Here is a 23,392-nt window from a genome sequence, read left to right on the forward strand (position 1 = left end):
TACACAGCTACATTCGCGCCTGAAAATATGTTAAAAGTTTATTTTGTGACCCAGAAAGATTAATAAGAGTGATTTTAAAACTTAGTAGCGGCCACCATTGTTGGAAACTGGAGTTTGGCTGGGCCGCGCTATGAATTCTGGGATATGGTGGGCCACGAAGGACACACCTGACCCATCCTTCAAATTCGGGGAAATGAAGGACGCATTTGAAGGAGTCGATGAATTGGGACAGCCTTCGGCGCGTCGCTGTGACGTAATCGGTCTACAAATGCGGCCTCCAGAGGATGCAGCCGACGTTTTGGGACACAGCTCATTCATACTGAATAAAACGTGAAGGACTTTCATGCACATGCTCACTGACTCCTGGGCTCTGATTGGTGAGTCGTTAGCCTACAGCTTCACGGTCAGATCCACGCCTTGGTAGGCGTCACGCAGGCGACTTCCCCTCAGCATGCTCATGCTGACTTCACAGGCGTGTGCAGTGGGACCGTTATCTTGCACTCTCCTGCAGCACAGCGAGCAACAGGCTGTGCGCGGTGTGGAGACTGCATACATGCGTCACGCCCTGAGATGACAGCGCAGTATCTCTGTCACCAAATCACCAGACCACACTGTGGACGATGGCGACACTTCTTCTGTCGCCACATTTTTAGAGTTGACAGGCAGAGAGAAAGATCCCAGCATGAAAGTCCACCGCCAGCTACAGTACTGCAGGCGCACCGTGCATGCTGGGATCTGCATCGATCAGATGCATTAATCATGCTTAAGTGCGTATGCCTCGCATTTGTGATGGTTTCCACAGATTTAGCTCCGTCAGCTGCGATGACTCGAGAAGCTCTCTGCTGCTGACGGATGCTGCAGGGTTGCATCTGTGACTTTTGGCTTGTGTCATATGATCAGCTCCTCACGCATTTCACCGACGACGCCTCAGACAACGGTTGGCTTCCACCGCCTGCCTTGGCCTCCCGGACAGGAGGAGGACAAACTGGCGTGTTTTGAAACACACTTTCACTTCCCGTGGTGGAAGGCTATTTTCATCCTCCGCTCGAGTTCCTCCTTTTCTCTCTGATTCCTACGGGGAAACTCGGGGGCCTCCACAAAACACAGAGACGCAAACATAACGGCCGAGTTTGGACTGAACACCAGCTGTTTGTAGAAAAACAGGCTTTTATACCGATATCTTTCAAAATAAAGTCCTTATTTCTGCTCTGACACTTTATTTTTCCAGACTTTTATTTTACCAAACAGATTCATTTTTGTGTTTGTATTTTTAAAAACTCACTATTCTATATTATTAATTCTTACAATCGTATCTTGTCCGTCACCTCTGCAGGTGCGGAGCAGCAGGAGACAAAGCTGTGATGAAGCTTTTTCAGGGAGAGCTGCTGCGTCTCCGTCTCTGTGCATCTGAGAATCGCTGAGCTCCTACTCACTGAAATGGTGCTAAAGACCGACATGCGGTGTGCTCGCGTCTTCAGCCCAGACGGGTGCACAACAGCGGGGAGGCGTCACTCTCATCACGGGGGCACGCAGTCTGTTGGAAGGTAGCGAGGTGCCTCGTGCTAACGTGTACGTTAGAGGTTAAAGGGAGTAAGGCCTGTAAGAGGGATAAATGTAGGATTTCATGCAGAGGTGAGCAGCGGCGTTGCTTTGAGCTGATGTTTTGGGTCCGTTTGCAGGAAGATTTCTTTGTGAACGTGAGGAAAACGAACCCGTCACACTTTCCTATGAAAGCAGCAGCACGCCGTTTGTTGCTGGTTTCATCGTCAGCTGTGCTCGATGGCGTTCCTGAGCAGGAAATAACGCCGGCCTCAGACCACCTGAGAGGAGAAACCAGCAGTTTGGCCTGAAGAAGGGAAGACGGAGGCGTTTCGTGGTGCTGCGATGTCTTCTTCTGTGGTAGCAAGGCTTAAATGAAGAGAGGTCCCATTGTGGTTTTACCATCTCCGTGTCTTTATGCTTAGACAAGCCTGAACTGAGGCTTCGTCATCTCACGCCTCAGTTCTTCCTCTGTCAGAAACTTGGTGTTCTCTGTTCTGATTGGCTGCCCCCCACAAACAGAAGGTTTGAACAGCAGTGAGTACACGCCCCCTCTGTGACATCATCATCAAAAACTGTGAAACTGAGCGTTCAGAGCAGCCTGAGCTTTAGACTCAGTGTTACTGAACACTGAAAACACGAGTACAAACCAGAGCAGCCTGAACACACAGACACGGCAGGTAACGACAGCAGAGGACACAGGTGAGACGCACAGGTGAGGCTAAACAAACAGCGAGGTTACCACAATAAAACAGGAAATAACTAAACAGGCGAACGTCACAGACTGAGACCTGGAAGATAAGGAAGGCGGAGCTCTATAACGACAGATACCTGATGACATCACTAAGCAGGGCTCTAGACTAACGTTATTCCATGGTTGCACCGGTGCACCTAAGAAAAAAAGGTGCACCAGCACAAAAGTGAGGCGCAATTTTGGGGGGAAAGTTGCCGTCCACACAGACACTATTGATTTGTAAATGATTAACTAACAATCTGTCAACACAAAGTTCTTTATTTGGAGCTCAGTTACAAGAAAGAGAAGTTACTGAAAACTGCTTGTGCTCAAAGTGCGTTGGCTCTCTTTGGTAATACTGTAGACGATGTTAAACGTAATCATCACATCGGCTCCTCTGACGACCTGCTTGCTGCTGAAAGGCAGCGGGCGGAGGGGACACGTGGGCATTTATCGCAGCATATAAAGTGTTTCTGGATACACTGCTGCTTTTTCAGCACTCAGGCTGATGGCTCCGTGTCAGAGCTGGCTGTGAACGTCAGACAGATCAGGCCAAGAAAAAGTCATCAATCGTTCTTTTCTCATTACCCACAGCTACATCCACTAGGCTGCTCACCCGGGCTGGGCATCATCACTGATTTCTATAATCCACAGGTGTCGAACTCCAGTGTGATTTTATCAGAGTGAATTCATGACGATGTTTATCAAACGTGAAGCGTAGTTTGGATCTTCTTTTGCTGCTGGTTCAATGAATTTTGGGTGGAGAGAAATAAAACCTGCAGCTCAGAATCGAGCGCAAAAAAGACGTAAACGCAAAGCGCGGCCCCGCTGACGCATCAGAGTCAGCGAGCTGTCGGCTTTCAGCCCCGAGGGCGTGTCCGTGTGCGGGCCGTCGGGTGAGAAAGCCGAGAAAGAGAACGCTGATTCTGACGCGACGGTCCGCTCTGCGTTTTTGTGTGGGGTCCGTTACCTGCTCTCATTTACTGTTTGGTGGTTGTTGAAATAGTTTTGAGAGCTTTAACCTGAGATGCTGACAAAATTCATTTATATTTAAAAGATTCAGGATTTAATGAATCGATATCACTTTGTTCAAGCTGCTCACCTCTATCCGCCTGCACTTTCAAATACACACAAAGGACCACGGCCAATCACAGAGGTCCCACCCCTGACTATCTCTGATTGGGACACACGATGAGGGCATGATGTGTGTCAGTTGTTGACCACACGGAGACTTTCAGAGTTGCAGAGACCTTTTTTGTTACTGGAGCAGTTGGACCAAGGATTTTTTTTAGTTGCACCACTGAAAAATGTGGTCGGATTTGCGACTAGATTGGCTGCACTCTAGAGCCCTGCTGAGAGTACAAACACCTGGAAGTGAGATAACAACACAGGAAATACACGAAGGTGAGAAAAGTAAATATAAAAGACTCAAAGTCTAAAACATAAAACCCTGAAACAGCAGACTCAGGCTGACGGATTTTATTTGGACGTGAGCGATGGGTGATGTCATAGTGGTGGTTTCCATCTTTTATTTACAGTCTGTTTGATCTACTATAGTGGTTCATACAGCAGCGTTCAGATTAGCAGGTTACTGCTGTGTGTGTGTGTGTGTCGTAGACGAGCTCACACGCACACTAACTGTGAATAAAGGTTTTAGTCTTCACCTAAAGTGCAGTGTGTTTTCTTTGGGTCACGTGACTCGTGCACGCCGTGAAACTCACGGCGGATTTCTTTTAAGAGACGTGAACTGGTGAAGCTTTTAATGACGTCACGTCGCGTTCACCTGTCTGCCGCTGCTCTGGTGGGCAGGAAGTACTGATTTGCTCATATTTGACGCTTCCTGCTTTCCGCGCACCAGGACGGCCCCACGCGCCCCTCCGCTCTGCAGCCGCTGGGTGGAGGGCTGGCTGTGTTGGAGGAGCAGAGGAGAAGCAGGAATCAAACAGGTGTCCGGTCAGCTCCATCAGCCCGCAGGAGGAGGTCCACATCGACGGTGATGAACAGCCGAAAGCTCGCAGCCTCCTGACCGACAGCGGAGCTCACAGCAGGAGGAGCAGGAGGAGGTGACCGACTGCTCCGCGCTGTAACAGGTGTGTCTGAGGAGCGCGCGGGTCACCCCCGCCCCCCCCACACCGGAGCAGGAGCTCCGTCTCCTCTCCTGGACATCCCAGAGGCGCTCACTCGTCTTTCTGCAGCAACATAGGAGGAGGAGGAGCAGGAGAGGGAGAGGGGAGGCTTTTTTTCAGACGGCAATTTAAAAACGGAGGAGGCGTGCTCTCCTGTCGGACACGGTTAGCGGCTCTGCCCGTTGTCAGCTGCCCAGTGTCGGCAGTGTTTGATCTCATTGGGTCCGGACTCGTTTCTCCCCCCGGCGCGGAGGCAGGGAGCCGCCGCGTGTCCGGTGGATCCATCAGACCCGGACGGTGAGCGGATTCGCGCACGGCAGAGCGGAGCGGCTCTCCCTCCCGTCCCAACCGGTTATCATGGCAACCAGGACAGCCGGGAGCGCGGGGGACACGGTGACGGCCCCCGCCCTACAGCGGGCCCGGGCCCCCGGGGCTCCCGCGGAGGAGTTCCAGGACTGGTGCCTGCGCACGTACGGAGACTCCGGTAAGACGAAGACCGTGACCCGCCGCAAGTACAACAAGATCCTGCAGACGCTGCTGCAGGGGGACGAGGAGAACAGCCACGCGCTGTTCCTGCACGAGAAGAGCGGAAATCACATCAACGCCAAGTTCAAGTTCTGGGTCAAATCCAAAGGCTTCCAGGTCAGGACGCTGCCCGACGCCAAGGGCGGCTCCGCGGGCGGCCCGGTGCTCTACGTGCCCATCAAGGCGGCGACGGTTAGTGACGGTTCCTCTTTCTCCCACAGCTGTGTGTGTGTGTGTGTGTGCATGCGTGTGCTTATGTGTGTGTGTGTGTGTGTGTGTGTGCATGTGCTTGTGTGTGTGTGTGTGTGTGTGTGTGTGTGGCAAGGTTTTTCTGCGCAGTGTACCAGGGGCACGGAGAAAAGTTGTCGTACCATAGGCACGAGCAGTGTGTGTGTGTGTGTGTGTGTGTGTGTGTGTGAATCAGGAAGTGAGAGTGAAGCTGCACTTCACCTGGCTCAGTGCCACCTGTTCCACCTGAGCTCCGTTTCAAAGTAAAACCAGCAGAACTATTCAAACTACCGAAACTTTATTTATACAGGACATATTCAGGGGTAGATGTGTTTTTATTAAAAAAAAACACAATAGTAAAGGTGAGAGGAGGTGATGATGATGATGTTTGAGGAGGTGCACACAGCAGTCACGCCAGCACACGATGCTGTTTGTGATTTCTCTTTATAATGAATCCTGCGCATCTTTTTATGTCCACATACAAACCTCACGTTTCCTGTTCACAGTGTAAATGTTTGTCTTTAAACCTGATTTGTGCTCTAAATGTGAAAAGTTTGAATTTATCTGGACGTCACACTGATGATTATGCTGATGCTGGTGAACGTGCCCGCGAGGCGTTCATTAGTCAGATTAATCTCATTAGTCTCCTGATTGGATGTTCAGATGATTGAGGCCTTTTCTGTGTGTGTGTGTGTGTGTGTGTCTGTGCGTGTGCCTAATGAAGCTGAAATAGGCTAAAACGCTGTAATATAATATAATCACTTCTCTTCACAACAAACACCTGAGCAGGTGCACAGAGCCGTGGAGTGGAAACGTCTGCTACCTTTGAACTGGATCATTTTCTAAACCTGTTTCACTGCTAGTGTTTACATTACACCCCATAATGATTCCACTCCTGAACTCTGAACATGTGGATGCTTTTACTGACAGGTTAAAATGATTCTGACACTTTAACAAAGCTACAAACAGTCGCTGCATCGACTGTAACAAACATAACTGACTGACGGGTCGTTTTATGACGTTTTCGACTGTTTGAAACATAAATAAGATTTCAAATCCATGGATATCTTCTCAAGTTTTTCTTTTTGTTGAGCTAATTTCCACAATAATTCAAAGTTCACGATTGAGAAGACACTGCAGGAGAGAAGGGTTCATTTAAAGCCCTGAACCTCCCTGCCATCACCTGCTAATTTAACACAGTCCATGTTTTTCTGAGCGGCGGCTCGGTCTAAGCTCAGGTGAGGTGGATAACGGGCACGTCCGCTCAGCTGCAGCTCTCTCAGTCACTGACGCTGAAAATCAAACCCTGAAGTCAAGCGTTGCACCCGCGTGGACATCCTGTGGGAAGATTAATGAGCTCGTCTTCACACGTTTATGACGTTTCGTGGTTTTTAAAAAACACATGCTGCATATAAAACATCCCGGTGCCCACCAGCGAGCTTTGGGCTTTCTCCGGGAACGTGATGGAAAATATGTAATCTGTATTTTATTTAAGTGGGTTTAATCCACAAAAGCCTGAATAGATCTTTGTTTGTCACGTGGAGTAACAGTAAGCACTTCAATTCAATCACAACAACCGTCGCCTTATATTGTAAGGTAGACCCTACAGTGATGCACAGATCAATCCTCACTGAAACCACGGGCAGCCTGATATAACGACTATCTGTGGAAGACTGTGGAAGGTCTCCCTCCTGACGCTCCGCCCTCATCGTTCCCGCTCTTTGTCCCGATGCTACAACGTCGCCGTGGATCTTCTGATGTGTCAGTGACTCTGGGCTGATATCAGATGTATTTTTTGGGATCATCCAGGAGTAAAAGCACAGTTTATCTAATAATAATTTATTGATATTCAATAGAAACTCTTTAGCGACATAGTAAAGTTTTCATTCCAAACTTGATTTCGATTTATTTTTCACACTTTGTGACGCTGTGGCATCATTGATGTTACTGCAGTGTCAGCTCTGTTCGTGTGCATCGTCGTGCAGCAGGAGGAACCTGTCGCGGTGTGACAACCTCCAAGCATTTCATCCTGATGCCTGAGGCCAGTCAGGGTGCTGGTGCCTAGCCTGTACAGGTCTGTGCGTCCCTCCATGGGTATGCCTCCCCAGAGCACACATGTGCTCAGGTGAACCTGCTGTCATCTGTAAAAAGTAGGAGTGCAACGATACTCGTATCGATATTGAACCGTTCGATACAGTGCTTTCGGTTCGGTACGCATATGTATCGAACAATACAACATTTGTAATTTATTTTATCAACTTTCCTTCTGACGATGCTGTCTGTGTGGAGCGCTCAGTGGATCTGCGCTCGACAGTGCAGCCTAGGCGGAGTAGTCAAACGCAGATCCACTGAGCGCAGCGCAAGCTAGCGAGACAGAAGCTAAGCCCGTTGCAACATGGCAAACTGAACCTCCCCCACCCTCATTCAGATCTGGCCTTTGGAACTATTTTGGTCTTCATGTGACGTATGACCCTGAAGGTAAGCGCGTCATGGACTAAAGTAAAACAGTAGACACAGCAAACCTTACTGATCCAGGAGGAGCTGGATTACCTGTGGAACCTCTGCAGGGGCCAGGTATGGTGCTACCACCAGTGACACAAGACGAGGAGGGGAACTGTCAGAGACCTCCACCCGGGAAGCTTTCCTGTTTGGGGCTTTGCTCATTGTTAGCCCTGACCGGGTCGATATCTCAAAGTTTAATTAACGTGATGCTAAACTCAGTGTGTGTCTCTGGTGTGAGTGGATAACTAAGTCCACCAACAACCCCTCCAACTTCTTGCCTTCTTAAAATGGAAAATCGTATCTTGTGTGTTTATCTCAGTACATGTGAGACCGGACGGATGAAAAATTCTGTCAAATAATTTAACTCAGTTTTATTTATAAATCACAACAACAGGCAGTTGTAGATCCTACAGTAATACATGCAGAGAAATACCCAACAATCATATGACCCCTTATGAGCACTTTGGCGACAGTGGGAAGGAAAAACTCCCTTTTAACAGGAAGAAACCTCCGGCAGAACCAGGCTCAGGGAGGGGCGGGGCCATCTGCTGTGATAGCTTGGGGTGAGAGAAGGAAGACAGGATGGGTAATTAGAAATCACATCTATCCACATGTTTGACCCTCCAAACGTTGCTGCTGTTCAGTTTTCCACCCTCGTTTGCGTCCACAGTTGGAGCTGGTTTAGTGTTTTTGGAGATCAGTCACAACGTGACGTGTTATTGGAAACCAGTTAGCTAACCTCCTGCTACAAACAGAAAGACCACAGGTCCACATAGGGCTGCTCAATTAATCGAATTTTAATCTCGATTACGATCTGGGCTTTCAACGATCATTAAAAATGACTGAGCCGATTAGTAGCCCCTCCCTCGTGCTTTACTCTTGCGCTGCTCCGTGTGGCAAATCGAGCGCACCTCTCTGCATTTCGAACACGCGTCACAACAATTAAGAGGACCCGAGGGAAGCTCGGAAAGCTCGGAAAGCTGAGCAGAAGTTATTTGGAGAGGAGAGTGACTGCTGTTGGTTGAAAAGGGAGGTAAAAAAAACCTTCAGTGGTGTGGAAACATTATGGGTTCAGTCAGACGTGGATCAAGTAGACACAGTGTGCAAACTTTGCTACAGTGTAGCTGCACCACAGAGCAACACTGCAAAGCTCACTAAACACAGATGTTTACATTTTTCATTGATTTCTTATATTGCAAACATTTGCACTGTTATCAGTATTTGCACTATTTTATATTATTTTTTAAAGTCATTATTCAATACATTGTTATTGTTAACCCTTTAAATCCCTGTAGAACCTGAACCGTGTAAGCTAGCGCAATAATTTGTTTTGCATATGAAACCGGAGGAGTTGTACTTACATCTTATGCCATCAGCTTGTCCTCGGTCACGGTTTCCTTCCACATAAAGCTTTGCAAAAACTGCATAAAAAGCACTTGCAGGAACAAAAACGTAATATTCCAGAAACACGCTTTGCCGATCCGATCAGCTGATCGTAACACTTCCCACATTGAAAAAGACGTCAACGCGAACTTTTTTTTTTTAAACTTTATTTAACAAACAATGAGTATACAACATACGAACAGATGAAGTATACAAAACAACAGAACATGAACACACAAAGCCAGGGGTAAAAGAAAAAGGTAACAATTATAAGAATACACGCAAAAATTCACATACATACATTGTTGTGAGAGGCTTTCTGTTGGTGGCGTCTGATATTGATTGTATGTACATTTGCACATCCTTAAAATAATGACAGAAATATGGTGTTTTGTTAGTAAACTTACATTTATGGATAAAAAATTTAGCTAAAAGTATTAAGAAATTTATCATAAAAAAACATTTCTCATGCTTCTTGGGGAACTTAAAGAAACAGAAGAAAACTCCCTTAAAATATGGACAATAACAAAGCTGCTAAATTCTTCCAGAATCTCTGTGTAGAAGAACAGTACCAAAAAAGATGTGTCACAGTTTCTGGATGATCCCCACAGAAAGTACAATTAGTATTTATGTCCCTTTTAAATTTGACCATGTAGTGACTACGTCAACGCGACCTATCGCATGTCCGCCATTTCCTGTCCAAAACCGGAAGTGACGTCATTTTCGCGGGAAATGTAGTTTTTTACTTGTAGGCCTTAAAAGCCTTTACTGGTGTTTTTATAAGTCATGTTTGACTCTATACTTTTCTGAATAGTTTCTGTGATGCTTAGAACTCAAATTGCACTGCTTAAAATAGTTTATTTTGATGCACCTGCTGCTTTCTTTGCAAATTTGCATCATAGGATTGTTTTTTGTTTTTCCTGCAGTATATAAAAATTGCTGTATCTCCAAAATAAAACTATGAAGACACTCAAAATAAATTTCCTGTTGTTGTAAACTATTTTTTGCAACTTTTTTGTATTTAAAGTTTTGAGGGATAAGCCTCTTAAATTTCTCCAAGTAGAAATATATGTAAAAAAACAAAAACGATTTTCAATTTTTTTTGTAGTTTATTGCACTTTTTTGTAATTAATGTAGTTACTATGGACTTAATGCAGACATATTATTAAAATATGGGCTATAACAGTTGTATTGATGTGTAGCAACTTGAAATGCTCCCACAAATGGCACTACAGCATGTAAACATATAATATAAGCTCTGGCGGACTTGGTTCTATAGTAGGTCTTAAAGGGTTAAATAAATATCGTCAAATAATCGAGATCTCAATTTCAGTGAAAATAATCGTGATTATCATTTTTGCCATAATCGAGCAGCCCTAGGTCCACAGACCCCGTGGAGAAGCTCAGTCTCCTTTAGGTTTCAGCCTCGTGTGTTGCACGCCAAGCAGGCTCTGATCACATGACCTCAGGCACCTGCTGTACGGCTGTAAGAAATGTGCTGTATGCTGATATTTGGCGGATCGTCCTCACGCAGCAGTCGCCCCCAGCTGCTGTCAGAGCAGGAGATGTTCACACCTACACGAAGCCGCTGCTCCCGTCCTGACTGTAACACGGTCAGTTCTTCTCGTACTGTTACTTTTTGACGTCATTTAGTGACTTCTAACGACTTTTGGGACAGCCAATAGCAGTTTTCCTTCCTGAGGAGTTGGCGTCACTGATGTCACGCCGTCCGCCTCTTTAACATTATCATAGTGAAGACGACCTGCTGACCTTCAGCCTCAGAATGATGAATGAAGATGATTTAGGTGACTTTATCGTGGTCAGGGTGTCAAATGAATACGATGGTAACGACCACGACTCTGCCGGTGAGGCTGTGTTCATCGTTCATATACAGGCTTTGCTCTCCTTGCTCACGCCCAGTAGCGGCGTCCCGCTGTTGCTCTGATCGCTCTGTGATATTTGTTTCTGTTTGTGTTGTCCTCGCGCTGACCGTCTGTTTCTGTGTCGTCTGCTACCTGCTGAGCCAGCTGACAAACACTAAACAGGATCTCACCGCCACCTCGAATGAGCAGCTTCCTGCCTGACGGCGTCACGCTGAGCGGGGAATGACCCGAGCGGATCAACAGCTGATCTCACACACCGACTCACAGGTGGTGTGTGTGCGTGCAGAGTCACACACAGGTGAATGAGTCAAACACTGACTGTAGCACAGCTGCTGCTCTCACGTTGCAGCGAATTATTGCTGACAGCTGCGACGGCGTTTGGAAACGCGCTTCCTGTCACAGCAAAGTCTGAGCCTCAGATGGACGAATACTCCCGGAAATGCTTCACATCATAACTGATCCATGTCACGATGTGTCGGTCCTCCGCCTGCTTTCCTCTTCCTCCTCCTCTGTTACTCGGGTTTTACCCCCCAGCTGTGAAAGGCTGACGGGGTGTGATGGCGACACGGAAGCCTCGGCTGGCGATCCTGGTCCTGCTCGCTGTAACGGCTCATGGACCTGCAGGTTCTGACCCTCGAGCTCACAGAGGGTCTCCAGAGCAGAACCAGCACTACAGTAGCTGTTTTTATCACCCTGCTGAAACTCTGAGCTTCCAGCTTCTGCTGGCAGGAAAAAAAGTTTCAATGAGCTGAACAGAGAAGTTTGAGCTTGATTATCCCAGCTGGGGTCTTTGGTTGGACACAGTCACCCTGAGGATCACGCAGGAGTCTGATTGAGGTAACACACTGACTGCATACACGTGTGAGTATAATCAGCACTGTGACTTCAGGCTTTGTTTCCACGATGGAGAATGCAGCCATCAGATTTCACTTCCACACTTCCTGTAATGGAAGCAGAGTCTGGGGACGAGGGGGGCGACTCGCCCATCGCTGGGGCGTGGTGAAGGCTCTGGATGTTGTCGGGCTGTCCTGGCTGCACTGTGTGGAGATCTGAACAACGTTCAGCTTCAGGCTGTTTTCTGAGCACCTGCGGGACGACTTCTCTATGCCATGAGCCGGCCACGGTGGCGTTGGTTGGTTGGCTGGGGGGTAATAATGTAAAAAAAGTGAAGTGAAGCTTGTTTGTGTTTTTGCTGCTGGTCACAGTAAACTCTGTTTGTGTGGTACTGAAGCACTCGGAGGCCCCAGGAAACACTGAGAGGTTTGTAGACTAATGATAGCTGCTATCTTTGCTCTGGTGTCAGGCCCATGCGATGACTACTTCCCCCTCTGTTGGCTGTCTCCAGCTGGAGCAGCAGACGTCGGCCTGTTTCGAGCACGAACGCTTAAGCGGCGACTCTGTGAACAGATGAAGAGCTCACGGTGGGAAAACGGCGCTCAGCCTCTGACCTGCTGTTCTTGTTTAAAAGTTTTCCATAAATCAGAGAAGCAGCCGGAGTCCGGCGAGCTTACATCACTGGTCTCGAACGGGTCCCTGTGCTGATGAGTCACGCCGAGTTAGGAAACATCAGAGGAACATCACACATTAAAGCTGTGACGAGAAGTGTGTGTGTGCGTGTGCGTGTGCGTGTGCGTGTGTGTGTGCGTGTGTGTGTGCTGTCAGGCTCATGATTGGAGTACAGGTGGAGGCGCTCTGCTGGAAACGGAGACAAACATCCGTTTTAGGCTCTTTGGAAGAATTGAATGTAAATGAGTGGATTTAGTGTGTTTTTGACCTTCAGGGTCACGTTCGTTCTCACAGCTTAATGAGAAACCAGATGAATCTCGTTAAATCGATGGCATCAGGTGTTTCTTGATTTTATTGAAGCTGAACCAAAGCTTGCATGAATCAGTACGTCAGAGATGAAAGACTTTAAACACACAAAGACACAAATATCTTTGCTCTCTCTGCGCGTCTCTTCTTTTATCACCTGAAGTGAAATAAAGCAGAAGAAACAAACTTTCCAAACACTAAAACACTTTAATTGGTTGGATGTGAGACAAAGAGAACGTGATTTCTTCCAACAGATTGAGCTCAAAGTCTTAATTGGTGAGGCTGAATTTAGCTGGTTGCCATGCCTTCAAAGATTTCTCGGTAAATACAGCTCGCTGTGTTTAAAATAAGGAGCGCGGTCACCTGCCGTGCACCTTCAACCAATTAAAACTAGAATAAACTTTCTTCTTCCACTTTGTTTAATATGAGAAAAATGAGCCTGAAATTAAGCGTTGAAGAAAGAATTCGATGCAGTTCTCTCACCTCCTGCCTTCAGCTGATCCCACAGCCAAACTCAAAGCAGCCGCTCGCCGTCACGGCGCGGCGCTCTGCTGTTACGGTCGTTGCGTTTTCTTTCGTCTTTGTTTGCAGTAAACCGAGCAAAGTGCAGCTTCTGTTCAAACATGACACGAAACCTGCGTCACTGTTAGTAACGTTAGATTCAGTCATTAATACTCATTTTGGGTTCATGTGTGAAAGAAAGGCACATGTAAGAGCGAGGTCAAAGGTCAGAGTAACGTGATGCTTAGAAGCGTCGTACATCAGTCCTTATATATCAGTACAAACACAGAACTCGGGGCGGGGCTGGATGGAAACGTTTGGAGGGTCGTGAAGTCGAGAGCTGGTAACCACGAGCATCGTGGTCGTTAGCTGCAGAGCTGCGGTCAGGCTAAGGCTAGCAGAGAGAGGGCGGAGGATGACGGTCCTCCGTGGACAGAGACGAGCGTTCACACTGAGATTGTGCTGCGTGTGCACACAGCTGATCAGAGCGCCAGGAAGCCCACGGCTCCATCGAGCGAGGAGGCGCTCGGCCTGGAAGTGGGGCGATGTCTTCACAGGAGGAGCGACGTTGCCGTGTGCGTCCGAGCGTTGAGGTTCTGCGCTCCCTCAGAGAGGAGCAGAGCTGCTGAGAACCTCCGCGTGGATCCTCGCTCCGCTACCTTCACTGAGCACGCTCGGCTCACCTCCCCCTCCCTGTTCTCCTGTTGCTATGGTGAACGTCTCCTTTGGCGATGGTGAAAAGAAATTAACACCAGTCTTAATTAGACTGCAAGGCTTCAATTTCCACCTCCATTCCTCCTCCTCCTGCTGACCTTCTCCTCCCTCTTGTCCCCCCACCCACCACCACCACCACCACCTGAAAGGCAGGCGGCCATATTAACAGCAGCCACCAGGCGTCATTAATGTGAGCCGTCAGTCAAAGAACCGAGTGAGCTGGTTGGACGGCTCCCAGACTAACTGCAGTAAAGTCTGCTTTGAGTCAGCTCGCACGTGTTCGTGTGAACACGGTGAACGAGGAGGGCTGCGCTTCTAAACGCAGTTCCAGTCTTTGCAAATGCAGCTGGTTTGAGTCTGTGTTAACCGACGGGTGGAGCTGCTGTGCGTCATCACGCCGAAGCTACAAGCCCATTACTGCACGAGGAGGATGCAGGTGTGGTCATGTGTCAGACAAACTAAAATCACGTGTGGGTCTTTGTGTGGAAGCAATGATTGAACGATGATGATACGATCGTGTTTGGCCCGACGGTCTCCGTCATGCTTGTGGAGATGATTCTGCCTCGGAGCAGGACGGCAGCTCAGTGTGACCGCTCACGTGTCAGGTGGTTTTCCCATCATGCTCCTGGTGTCGCTCATTTCATCACCAGTATCAGAGCGTCGTCATGGTCGATTCACTGAAGAGTTGGAAACTGATTAAAATCAGCAGAGAGAAGCTGCACGGCCTGCAAACTAACTGTTTACTGTGTGTTTGTGCTGTGTGGCACAGCTGCTGCAGAATATGGTCGCACACTGTGTGTATGAACACATGAAATAACAGGTTAATGCTTCTAACCCACCTTCAGTACGTCACTGGTGTGTGCGCGTGTGCGTGTGTGCGTGTGTGCGTGCGTGTGTGTGTGCGTGTGCGTGTGCGTGTGTGCGTGTGTGTGTGCGTGTGTGTGTGTGTGCGTGCGTGTGCGCGTGTGTGTGTGTGTGTGTGTGTGTGTGTGTGTGCGTGCGTGTGCGCGTGTGTGTGTGTGTGTGTGTGTGTGTGTGTGTGTGTGCGTGTGCGTGTGTGCGTGTGTGTGTGTGTGCGTGTCTGCACTTACACAGCAGCACCTGTTCATGTGTGAAGGCTGAGTGTAGCGCTCTGATAGGTGTGAGCGGTGTGTTTGTGGGTGTCGGGCTCTCCCTCTGCCGTGTTTGCTCATGAACCGTGGCGGTGGGTCAGGTGCAGGCGGCGCCCGGGTCATCCCGTCGTCTGGGTTTCCTTCAGCCTTCGAGGCCCATCGAATCCGGGCTGCGTCTCCTCTTATGCTAATGTTTAAAGCGCTGCCATCCTGCAAAGGAGGATCTAATCTAAAACATGTACCCTGATCTCTCTGAAGCTTTTACTGTGACACCGGCGACTCTGCTTTGTGCTCTGCCTTCTGCTGTTGTTGACACGAGTGAAAGATGGAGCGACCAATGGATGGCTGGGACTCTCTTCCCACGCTGTCACAGTGAAGGAAGTCGGCCTGTTCATGGATCCAGAAACACGTTGGGATGGCAAACCAGCTGCTCGTTACGCCGTGCCCATGCCGAACAATACCGTACGCACTGCAGCACATTATCTTATTCTTTTCTGCTAACTCGTTATAATACAGCCTCTAAACTTCAGCATATTTCTGTGAAGTTACAAAGTGACTATATTCACAGGCTGGTTACGGAGCATTATAGACCTGCAGAGGATGTAGAACACAACGTCGATCGTGCACAGCAGCGTAGTGAACATGATACAAAGATGTACAAAGGGCAGATTAATCATCCTTCCTTTGTTCAACAGCAGTCTGATGTTGCTGAATTCTAATTCAAGTGTCATTTCAAATCAAACACCTGACATCCTGTTTAATTACAGGGGAGTTACGCCCTCGTTCACGGCTGTTTTATAAAGTGTTATATGATGAATATACACTGTCTTAAACTGATTATAAGTGTTCTGAAACAAACCCAGCACAGTGGATTGTTCTGGGTTTATTAGCAGGAAACGCGATGCTTCGATGCTTCGATGCTTCGATTCTTCGATGCTTCGATGCTTCGATGCTTCGATGCTTCGATGCTTTGATGCTTTGGTTTAAACCACGGATCGGTTTTTCTTTGCACTCATGTCTCCTCCGTGTTCAGGTGGAGCTGTTGGAGAATCTTTTGTTTTCTGGAAGGTTTTCCTGCTTTAGAGCAGGCGGGAGGAGGAGGAGGAGGAGGAGGAGGGAGGTGTTCTTGTGGGACAGCGGCCTTCTCATTATCACATCTTCCCACCTCCCCCTTTAAAAAAACCATACCTCTCTCCAGTATGCCTTCTCTTCCATTTTCAGCCTCCCCACAGATGCCCGCCCCCCATGCTCGCCTCCTCCTCACCTCCTTCCTCCTCCTCTGTGCCCCTTCCCTGCCCTGCTGCCAGCGCTGCTGGATAATTAGCTCAGTGCTCCTCAGAGCAGCAGTGTGTTGTTGCGTGCTCGTGTCTGCATCACCGTTCTCTGGCTCATCATCGTCACAGTAATCCTCTCCTCTCGTGTTGATCTGACGGCGTCGTCATTGTGTTGAACCGTAACAATGATGTTTAAAAATGGCTGACAGGAAACATGCGGTCCTTTTTGTTGTGCACTGTAAATGTCAGCAAGTCCTCAAAGTGGAATCAAAACATGTTGATGCGTCAGAGCAGAGGTCACCAACCTGTTTGAAAGTGAGAGCTACTTCTTGGGTACCGATTAATGTGAAGGGCTACCAGTTTGACACACACTTCTCAAATAACAAATTTCCTCAATTTAACTTAATTATGTGTTATCATTAATAATTAATGATATTCATCTATGTACGGACACTAATTATGTTAAATATTTTTCACCATAATTATAAAGAATGCAAGTAGGAAACATAAATATCAATATGCAACGCTTTATTTCTATATATCTCTGCAAGTATTTACATTTTGAAGTGATCACTTCTACAACATTTTCACTTACCACTAACAAATTTTAACAATCATGCACTGTTACATACATGATTTTTGTATGTATGTAACATACAAAAATCAACTTTCAAATTTTACAGAACTTTTCACCAAATCTGCAGCATTTTAAAGCAAATTGTCACATGTTACACTTAACAAACACATTTGTTTTTCAATAATTAAATTCAACTTTGACATGACACTGTAATGTTGCCACTGAGAACATCTAATATGGCTTTCTTTGTCTGTTAGTGGGAAACCTGGCATTGCATGCTGTTCACCAGTGTGTTGTAATCTGGGGTATAACTTGACACTGCAGCTCTGAGTGAGTCTTGCAGATGTGCATCGGAGAGGCGTGTTCTGTGTTTGTTCTTGATGAAGTTCATGTCAGAAAAGGCTGATTGGTTGAACCAAACAGGCTGGCAACCTTCACAGCTGCTGTGCACACACCACTGTACTTTTCTGTGTCAACAAGGCACCAAAAGTTTGGTGCACCCTGACAGGCTTTGAGGTGGACGTCATTTTGCAATGTTACAATTTCGATTTCCACCTGTCCAGCATCCAAGCTGAACATTGAACTTAGTTGCTCAGCAATGCATGTTGTGTCCACATTCATGAAAGGATTGGAAACAAATGAGACACATGGCTCAAGCTGATCAAGGTCACAAAACCTGTTCTCAAACTCTCGACCAAGTCGGTTTATGACTTGAGTGTACTTTTCTGCAACTTGGTCAAAAGTCTCAGATGCAGAAGCAACTGCACTTTGCCAGATCCTGATCCAACTGATCGGCCAAGTTCCCGGACATAGCCGACACTCTTCTAACAATTGTAGCTGCCCCCAGCTGGACATCGGAGAGAGTGGAGATTACATCGTTTCCATACTTCTCGTCGTTAAGCACAGCTTTTGCAATTATCATCATTGCTTCTTTGAAAACCTTCCCGTCTAAAAATGCCTTCTTTTTCTTAGTCATGAAATGTGTAGCTCTAAATGAGGCTTCGGTTGCTTTTGGGGAGTTTTTCACCGGTCTTGTGAAAAAAGACTGCTGTTTGCTCAAACCTGCCTTTAACTCGCAGTGTGCTGCCCTTTGGGTAGTTAGCATGGTAGCTTGTGTGACGCGTTGGGAAATGTCTCTCCACATTGTGCCACTTTGCCGTTGCCACAGTCGCCCCGCAAATGAGACACACACATGAATCTTTCACAGTGGTAAAAAAGAACTCTTCCTCCCATTCACTGTGAAAATGATGTTTTCTTCCTTTTTTCCGCCATGTTTTCCTCATCTCCTCACCTTTGCCTTTGCTGGTCTTCACGGCAACTGTTTCCGTGGAGACCAGCTAGCACTAAATATTAGATCATGATCTAATATTTAATAATAAACATTTTTTTTATATATTATCTCTAACAAATTAACACCAATGCAATTGTGATTTAAAAAAAATAGCAAGAAAAAATAAAAATAGATGCAGCTTACTGGTAAGTTGTTATGGTGAGCTATTTTTAGAACAGGCCCGCGGGCGACTCATGTGGTCCTTGCGGGCGACCTGGTGCCCGCGGGCACCGTGTTGGTGACCCCTGCGTCAGAACATCCAACCTGCAGTTCCTCTGATGTCCAGCAGGGGCGGTAGTGAGTCCCATAGACTCCCATGTTAAAATAAACATGTATACACAAACTGATTGGTCTCTGTGGATCATACATGGGCACAATGCTTCTATAACTCACCTATTTTCATTATTAGGGGCGTGGCCTCTTTGACTGACAGGTGGATGTAGCTGCTAGCTTCACCTGAGCTGGACCTCTGGACCGTGTTTGTGCTGTTGGAGTCTTCTGGAGCATTTTTAATGACATCATGTGACCAATATCACGGTGGCTGTGAGGTCACTGTACTAACAGAGCGTCTGAGGAGGCGGAGCTTCATTTTGGTGTGCAGTGAGATTCTAGGGTTTTGATTGGATGTTACTGAGCACTGATTAGCAGCATCTGGCTGAGTGATATGGAATCCAAAATAGAAGATTAATGTCAAAGACAGGTTTGAACCTCTTCTACCTGTAATGCTTATTTAACAGGTTTGTGACTCTGAGAGCGCCGTGATACTCAGAAAGGTCATTTATTGAACTGGGGCAGCAGCGCTCTTGGTTGCCTGGCAGGTTTTGGGTCTGGACTCTAACAGGACTGAGAGGTCCTGATGATTATGCCTCATTATGAAGATTTCACACGCACGCACCTAATAAATCTCTTGGATTACAGCAGAAACACTTCTTCTTTTTTTGTGTGTGTGTGAAATCTGATCCCGTGGAGCTTCGGAGGCCGTCTTCCTCATCAGCGTGTTGCTCTGTCCACTCTGGGGAAACGGTGAAGTGAGCAGAAGCAGGCGAGAGGCTGTGCTGAGCAGAAGTTTGAAGTCTAAAAGAAGTGTGGTGGGCGAGGTTTCTGTGATAGCAGGTGAAGCTTCTATTTTTGCTGCCAGGTTGGAGGTTAATTAGCCAACAAACAGCGTGACAGATGCAGTTGATGAAAGCTTCGTTTGTTTTTCCTTTGAATGAGCCGAGCTGTTTTTAGCCTGCGTTAAACCCGCGGTGCAGAGCCCGGTGTGTTCACACCTTTCTCACAGACTGTCGGCGCTCTGGTCACACACGTGGAAGCGTGGCGCTCTCATCAGGCCGTACATGGCTGTTTGTCAGGTGCTGCCTGTGTCTCACTGCTTTAATTCAAACATAACGCTTCACGTTAGAGACTCCGCTCCTCATTAGCAGTGGCAGCTTAGTTTGCACTTTTATTAGCGAGGAGCTTCTTACAGTCCTGTTTGGACCTTGGCGTCTCTGTTTCAGGCGCACTTGTTGGCTAAGTAACACATCTGTGTAGGTTCACAGTCACAATAGTCTGAGGAGCTTGAAAAAGGAGGAAACTTGACTTCCCTAAGTTTGTGAAGATCATCCCAGAAGCTTCATCAGTCCTAAAAACAAATAGCGGAGAGTCGAAAAGGAACACACACATGCAAAGAAAGCTCTTAAAAGTGGCCATCCCCACCTTACTTATCAGGTCTATCACAGTGTTTTCACCCTTGGTGTTAAGCTCTGGTGCTGATGACCCACACTTTGTTCGCACTTTGGCTCACGTGACGACTCGCATGATCAGCGGTGGGTCAGTGACCACCTCCCTCCCTCCCTCGCGAGGGCTTAAATACACTTGTTTGTAGAACTGAGACGTCGTCTGCTTCTTCGAGCTGCTCGGATTCCGCTAGGTTGTGGTTTGGAGAGACGGCAGGGTGAGGCGCTGCTGGGTCAGGATTGGGCAGTGGCAGCTGGTGGGAGGGGTTTTAAATAGGTAGCAGCTTCACGTGTTGATCACGCGAGTATCAGGTGTTCTGGTTCATACTGAAGCGCCTCGAGGCAGAAACCTTTAAATGTCCTGTGGACGCTTCGCCTGGTGCACCGCCACGTCTCCGTGGACTGCAGAGCGGCAGACGGTTTCCTTTCATTCACGCTGTTTCTCACGTGTTGTTGCTTAAAATGTCCCTGATGTGATGCGTCTATTAAATATTAACACCGCTCCACTTCCTGATGCTCTTGTTGGAGGCGGATCTTTTCTTCCTGCTTTGCATCGTGGAACCTGAGGGCTGTGTGTGTGTGTGCTGATGAAGACGGGCAGAGGTGGAGGCTGAAGAGCAGGGGTGGTGGTGATGGTGTGGAGGGGGGCATTCAGTTTTCATTGAATGGACACTGTGTGTATCCTAGCAACAGGCTGGTTTGGAAATGGGATGGCAAGCTGAGCTGAGGCACAGAAAGAGGGGAAACAAGAGAGCGAGGCTGCTGATAATAAGAGGGTGGAGGTGAAGGTGCAGCAGGTCAGAGCAGAGAGATGGAGGCTCGGATGGAGGGATCAGGCAGCGCCGTGGAAACGAAGAGAAGAGCAAGAGGTGGAGCAGTTGCTGTAATAATTCTACACAGGACCACCAAAGACTCGGCCCCCAGAGACAAAGACTCGGTCCATAAGAGACAAAGACTCGGTCCATAAGAGACAAAGACTCGGTCTGCAGAGACAAAGACTCGGTCCATAAGAGACAAAGACTCGGTCCATAAGAGACAAAGACTCTGTCCACAGAGACAAAGACTCTGTCCACAGAGACAAAGACTCGGTCCATAAGAGACAAAGACTCGGTCCGCAGAGACAAAGACTCGGTCCATAAGAGACAAAGACTCGGTCCATAAGAGACAAAGACTCGGTCCGCAGAGACAAAGACTCGGTCCACAGAGACAAAGACTCGGTCTGCAGAGACAAAGACTCTGTCCATAAGAGACAAAGACTCGGTCCATAAGAGACAAAGACTCTGTCCACAGAGACAAAGACTCGGTCTGCAGAGACAAAGACTCTGTCCGCAGAGACAAAAACTCGGTCCACAAGAGACAAAGACTCGGTCTGCAGAGACAAAGACTCTGTCCATAAGAGACAAAGACTCGGTCCGCAGAGACAAAGACTCGGTCCATAAGAGACAAAGACTCGGTCCATAAGAGACAAAGACTCGGTCCATAAGAGACAAAGACTCTGGCCACAGAGACAAAGACTCGGTCTGCAGAGACAAAGACTCTGCTCACAGAGACAAAGACTCTGCTCACAGAGACAAAGACTCGGTCCATAAGAGACAAAGACTCTGTCCGCAGAGACAAAGACTCTGCTCACAGAGACAAAGACTCGGTCCATAAGAGACAAAGACTCGGTCTGCAGAGACAAAGACTCGGCCCGCAGAGACAAAGACTCGGCCCGCAGAGACAAAGACTCGGCTCTGCAGAGACAAAGACTCGGTCCATAAGAGACAAAGACTCGGTCTGCAGAGACAAAGACTCGGTCTGCAGAGACAAAGACTCTGTCCGCAGAGACAAAGACTCGGTCTGCAGAGACAAAGACTCGGCCCGCAGAGACAAAGACTCGGCTTGCGGAGACAAAGACTCGGTCCATAAGAGACAAAGACTCGGCTCGCAGAGACAAAGACTCGGTCTGCAGAGACAAAGACTCGGCCCGCAGAGACAAAGACTCGGCTCTGCAGAGACAAAGACTCGGTCCATAAGAGACAAAGACTCGGTCTGCAGAGACAAAGACTCGGCCCGCAGAGACAAAGACTCGGCTCGCGGAGACAAAGACTCGGCTCGCGGAGACAAAGACTCGGCTCGCAGAGACAAAGACTCGGCCCCTGGAGACAAAGACTCGGTCCACAGATGATGGGGCTCAAGACTTTTGCACAGTGCATTATAATGTGTTTACACATTTCTATTATTTTTATCTGCAGCTTTGTGAAAAGAGTGGACTCTCATCCTCTTCTGAGCATAAACAGCTGGACGGTGCAGATAACTGTGTGTGTGTGCGTTGCACTGGTGTCACTCACACATTCAGAACACACTGAGTGTTGGCGGTAATGAACGAGTGTGTAAACATGGGCCTCATTAATATGGACGCTTCAGAGCCCGCTGCGTGGGCCTCAACGCCACAAACATCAAATATGAAACGTGTGTTTCACGGGGACACTGTGCAGGTGAGTTCACACCTGAAAATCAACTGGTGGGGAAAGTGTTCATGCAGAGGCCTAAAAGTGGGTCAAAGAAACAGAAATGTTTTAATGAGAAGACCCCGCAGAGAGGACACAGCCCAATATAGCTGCAGAGGGAGTGTGTGTGTGTGTGTGTGTGTGTGTGTGTGTGTGTGTGTGTGTGTACCTGTTTAGACATTGTTGTGTCTAAACAGGTACACACTAGTATATGTTCCTATACTTGTGGGGACCAACTGTCCTCACAAGTTTGAAGGTATTTGAGACTCAAAATGTGGTTTTAATGTCAGGCTTACAGTCAGGTTATGGTGAGGTTAGGCATTCATTTTGATGTTTCAGGAAACTGGCCAAGGAAAGCATTCTGTCAATGACATGTCCTCACTAAGATATTACAATGAGAGAGAGAGAGAGTGTGTGTGTGTGTGTGTGTGTGTGTGTGTGTGTGTGGTGCTCTAAGGCGTCCCCATGCTCTCTCTCACCTCCACTCACACACACACACACACACACACACACACACACACCTGGACTGTACTCATTGGAGTCTATGGGACTGGCTGATGAGTGGAATGTGTGAATGAACATTCATATTAAACATGGCTTCCATCTTTCAATCAGCCTCCTGTAATTACAGTTTATTCTCAGCTCCAACCATCACCATCACTTCCTCCACCTTCCTCCACCTTCCTCTTTTCTTTTGTCTCCTCGCCTCTGTCCCACTTTCTCCTGTTCTCCTCTCTTCCAGCCAATCCTCCTCCTCTTCCTCTTTGCCAAGCAGTTGTAATGGCACTGGGGGTAGGGGGGGGGGTGCACATTAGAAATGTCTCCTCTGTGATAAGCTGCAGCTGGTTACCATAGCAACACTTATTACCTGCACCCCTAGAAGGAAAGGGGGAGGTAATGGGTCAAGATATGGTGTCCTAATTGTGTGTGTGTGTGTGTGTGTGTG

The 23,392-nt window shown here is 47.8% G+C and overlaps 1 protein-coding gene across 1 annotated transcript in view; it reads left to right on the top strand.

Moving 5' to 3' along the window:
• The first annotated feature begins 4,702 nt into the window (after nt 1–4,702).
• The window catches only part of LOC146611476 (nucleolar protein 4-like), a 111,020-nt gene continuing 92,330 nt past the window's right edge, over nt 4,703–23,392 (top strand). Inside the window, exon 1 of the mRNA XM_085344196.1 lies at nt 4,703–5,115. Within this exon, the coding sequence (XP_085200322.1) occupies nt 4,756–5,115 (360 nt within the window). The 5' untranslated portion in view covers nt 4,703–4,755. The remainder of the gene's footprint in view (nt 5,116–23,392) is intronic.

Source organism: Diplotaxodon limnothrissa, linkage group LG20 (assembly GCF_057381915.1).
Source record: "Diplotaxodon limnothrissa isolate DT_005_m linkage group LG20, D_limnothrissa_male_GT1.1, whole genome shotgun sequence".
In the NCBI taxonomy this organism is placed as follows: Eukaryota; Metazoa; Chordata; class Actinopteri; order Cichliformes; family Cichlidae; genus Diplotaxodon; species Diplotaxodon limnothrissa.